This window comes from Anomalospiza imberbis, chromosome 18 (assembly GCF_031753505.1).
Source record: "Anomalospiza imberbis isolate Cuckoo-Finch-1a 21T00152 chromosome 18, ASM3175350v1, whole genome shotgun sequence".
NCBI classification, from domain to species: domain Eukaryota; kingdom Metazoa; phylum Chordata; class Aves; order Passeriformes; family Viduidae; genus Anomalospiza; species Anomalospiza imberbis.
In genome coordinates this window covers 11,987,095-11,990,616 of record NC_089698.1, presented here as the reverse complement: position 1 = coordinate 11,990,616, position 3,522 = coordinate 11,987,095, and the positions used below count along the sequence as shown (strand labels likewise).

The window sequence follows — 3,522 nt, the reverse complement described above, 5'->3', positions numbered from 1 at the left end:
ACTCCTCATTCAGGGCTATGAGTGTTCCATCTGTAACATGTACTTGTGTGCAAGCTTTCTAGCAGCAGCAGTGCACGATTGCTGCGTGTGCAATGTCTGGGCAGGGAGGGCTCCGGGCCTGATCCTCTTTAGCCTTCCTGTGAGTCATTTCGTGAGCAGAGCAGCGCTGCCGCCGTCAGGGCAGGCAAGAGCCAGGGTGGGGAGCCATGCCCTGGCAGCCTACGTGCATCACATCACACAGCGCAGCATACGGCTCGGCTCCGCTGCCTCTCACCTCCCAATAGGCACGCACCAGTTCATTCCGAAGCAAAACAAAATTCACTTCTGCCTTTTTCCAGTAGAAAAATATGATGTGAAAATGGGGATGCTGAGGAGCAATAGGTAATTTTTAATTTGACTGAAATACATTAGAGAATAATTAATATGGCAGCAAGGCAGACGTTTCTGCTTACACCCAGCTAAAGCTGTACACGCCATTAAAGCAAAACCGCTACAAATGTTACTTTATTTTGCAAAAGAAAAAAAATCTCGGAGTCAGGGCAAGTATCCCTTCTAGCAACTGCCAAGCCGAGGCCTATATCCCTCTCCAGCCCTGATCCCGCAGAAATTAGCGGGAGTGCCACAGCGGTAGTATCACACGCGCTCACACCAGGTTATGTATGAGCTGCCCAGCGCGCCCGGACTCCATTCCAGGAAGCAGCCTGCGACAAACCCTCAAAAAATGTTCAGTGATAGTAACAAAGCCAAGGAATCACGGCGGAGCGGGGGAGACCGCCGGTCGCAGGAGGGGTCAGCACGCCGCAGCGGGGCCCGCAGACCGCGGAGCCGCCGCGAGAGTGTGTCCCCGCCCCGCTCCCTCCCCTCCCCGCCGGGCGGGGCCGCTTTACGTCCGGGGCGGCCTCGCGCACTAAAAGCGCCGCTGACACCTCCTCGCTGCACTGTGCTGGTCCAGCCGCTCGGTTAGGTTTCCATCGCCGGCCCCGCCGCCCCCACCGCCGCCGCCATGCCCATGTTCGCCATCTACACCAACGTCTGCAAGGACGCCGTGCCCGACAGCCTGTTGGGCGAGCTCACCCAGCAGCTGGCCAAGGCCACTGGCAAGCCCGCGCAGGTGAGGGCGGGCGGCGGGGCCGGCCCGCGCGGGGAGCGGGGCGCGCACGTGCGCGGCGGGCCCGGCGGGAGGGGCGGCGGCGGAGCGGCCCGGGGGCACCGCCGCTCCCTCGGGCCCTGGGGCGGGCGGGCCGCGGCCGCCGAGGGAGCGGCTCCCTCACAACGCGGCGGCGGCCCCGCTGCTGCGGAACGAGGAGCTGGTGCCCGTTCCACCCCGCGGCGCCGAGTCTCCCGATGCCCGGCCCCTGCCTGGAGCACAGCCGGGCCTGCAGGAGCGCGGCGCTCACGTAGCCGGGGATGTGCTGCGCCTGTGCTGGCGGTCGCGATTCGAGCGGCGGAGCCGCGCAGCGGCACGGACGCACCCGGGCAGAGGCGCGGGCAGACGGAGCGCCCCGAGCAGCTCCCGCCGGCTCAGCCATCCGACACAGCCCCTCCTGGGCCAGACCGCAGCAGCCCCGGGAGCCCGATATGACCGAATCGCTGCCCGGCTCTCCGGCAGGTCCGCGATTTGGGGATGTGAGCCCTGGCACGCAGGCACAGTTTTTGGGCCTTTATCTCGCTCCGCCCCGCGCGGTGGCGAGGTTGTGGCGGGCAGGAGTGCCTGCCTCGCCGGCGGCTTTGTGCGCACGTAGCCGCGTTCCTAAAGCTGAGAGGCCGAGGGTCCCCGCAGCCCCCAGGGCCGTGCCCCCCATGGGGGCTGCCGGGCCTGAGCCTCCCCTGGGCCTGGGAAGTGCGCAGGGGGCAGCACTGAAGAGCTGCCTGACCCCAATACAACTGCTCTGTTAAGAGTTGGTACCTAAAGCAGATTTTCGTCAGGAGAGGGCAGTTCAGACAGCCTGTAACAGAGTGTTTCCCTCCCGCAGTACATAGCTGTGCACATCATACCTGATCAGATGATGTCCTTTGGCGGCTCCACTGATCCCTGTGCACTCTGCAGCCTCTACAGCATCGGCAAAATAGGAGGGCAGCAGAACAAGACTTACACCAAGATGCTGTGTGATCTGATCTCGAAGCACTTGCACGTATCTGCAGACAGGTAAGGCTGGGACATAGTTTAACCATATTTACCTGGCTTTCTGAAGCTGCTTTGAAAAGTCTGTTTAAAAATTTAAAATGCCAGGAATAAGTCCTTGTGTTTTGGAAAATACCAGGTGATTACTTGCAGCACTTTCATGTCCCCGTAAGAATTTGGTACCTGCCTCTTTCCCTGGAGAGTCCTCTGTTCAATGGCTTTCTGCTTCTAAGAGTAGGGAAAAACACCACAGCACTGACAAGTTGCCCAGTGTGTCTTCTGCCTCTGAGGTGTGATGTCTTGTCCTCTGGGGAAGCAAGGCTGAAAGCAGGAGCAAGGAGCAGTAACAGGCTGGAGCTGAGAGACAGAAGAAGGCAGCAGGCTGTGAGCAGCTCCCCTGCAGGCTGCAGAGTTCAGCAGTGTCTGTGTGCAGCTGTGAAGGGTGGGAAGAACCTGGTGCCATCAGGGTTGAAGGGAGACAGCAGAGCCAGGCCTGAGGGCATGCTTAACTCCCGAGGCTGCCAGTCTGTGACACATGTGAGGGACTGCAGGGCTCAGAAACAAAAGGGGCTGATCTCCGGAAATTCTTGACAGGCTGCAAAACAAAATCTGTCTGGTGTCTGGACAGTCCCTGACTGCAGAAGAATTTGTATTTTAAAAAAAGAGAAAAAATACAGTTTTGAGGACTGAGAAATATTGAGGCTGTTTGGAGGCCCTACCAGTTTTTTTTTTTGGTAAAGATGAAGCTTGATGTTTTTTCAAGCAGAAGAATGGGAAGCACTGTCCCCTGTTGTGTTGTCCTGCTTATATAAATGAGTTAATAAGGTCGTTGTTATTTCCTCCTGTGCCTGTTCTGCAGGGTCTACATCAACTACTTTGACATGAATGCTGCCAACGTGGGCTGGAACGGCTCCACCTTTGCGTAGAGCTCTCCCGTCTGTCTGAAGAGGCTGTTCCTGGACCTCCCCTCACCCTGCCCCGTAGCAGAGACCACAGCACAAATGGCCCCGTGTTGCACTTTGTGCACTCTCACAGATTGATGGCTCCTTGCTAGTGTGTTTAAATATTGCTGCTTCAACATTCCTCTGTTTTCTCTGTGTAGAAAACAAATAAAGATTTAGAAGTAAGCTGTGTGGTGTAGGTTTTGGCAGGTTGGGGTTGGAGCTGGGCAATTGCTAACATGTCTGTTCACTCTGATCCTAAAGCAAACAAAAGGAATGTTTTGGGTTTGCCCGTGTTTCTTAGACACAGTATTTCACAGTATGGTGGTGGTGCCTGGGCTGGTTCCTGACAGCACTCCAGTGATTTTTACCTTGCTGTAGGTGTATTCAGGGCTGCTTGTTGCTCTGAGGTTTGTTTTTGGGTTGTGTCTGCAATTGCTGCAGTCCTAGGACCAGCCC

General features: G+C 57.4%; 1 protein-coding gene across 1 annotated transcript; it reads left to right on the top strand.

Annotated features, from left to right (window-relative positions):
* The first annotated feature begins 896 nt into the window (after nucleotides 1-896).
* LOC137484909 (macrophage migration inhibitory factor) lies at nucleotides 897-3,249 on the top strand. The gene is made up of 3 exons (XM_068209116.1): nucleotides 897-1,111; nucleotides 1,974-2,146; nucleotides 2,982-3,249. The coding sequence occupies exons 1-3, from the start codon at nucleotides 1,004-1,006 to the stop codon at nucleotides 3,046-3,048; spliced, it is 348 nt and encodes a 115-aa protein (XP_068065217.1). The 5' UTR covers nucleotides 897-1,003; the 3' UTR covers nucleotides 3,049-3,249.
* The last annotated feature ends 273 nt before the right edge of the window (nucleotides 3,250-3,522 follow it).

Coding starts and splice junctions, on each gene's coding strand:
- LOC137484909 (XM_068209116.1), top strand. CDS start 1,004: ATGCCCATGTTCGCCATCTACACCAACGTCTGCAAGGACGCCGTGCCC. Junction 1,112..1,973: donor CCACTGGCAAGCCCGCGCAG/GTGAGGGCGGGC, acceptor TCCCTCCCGCAG/TACATAGCTGTGCACATCAT. Junction 2,147..2,981: donor TTGCACGTATCTGCAGACAG/GTAAGGCTGGGA, acceptor CCTGTTCTGCAG/GGTCTACATCAACTACTTTG.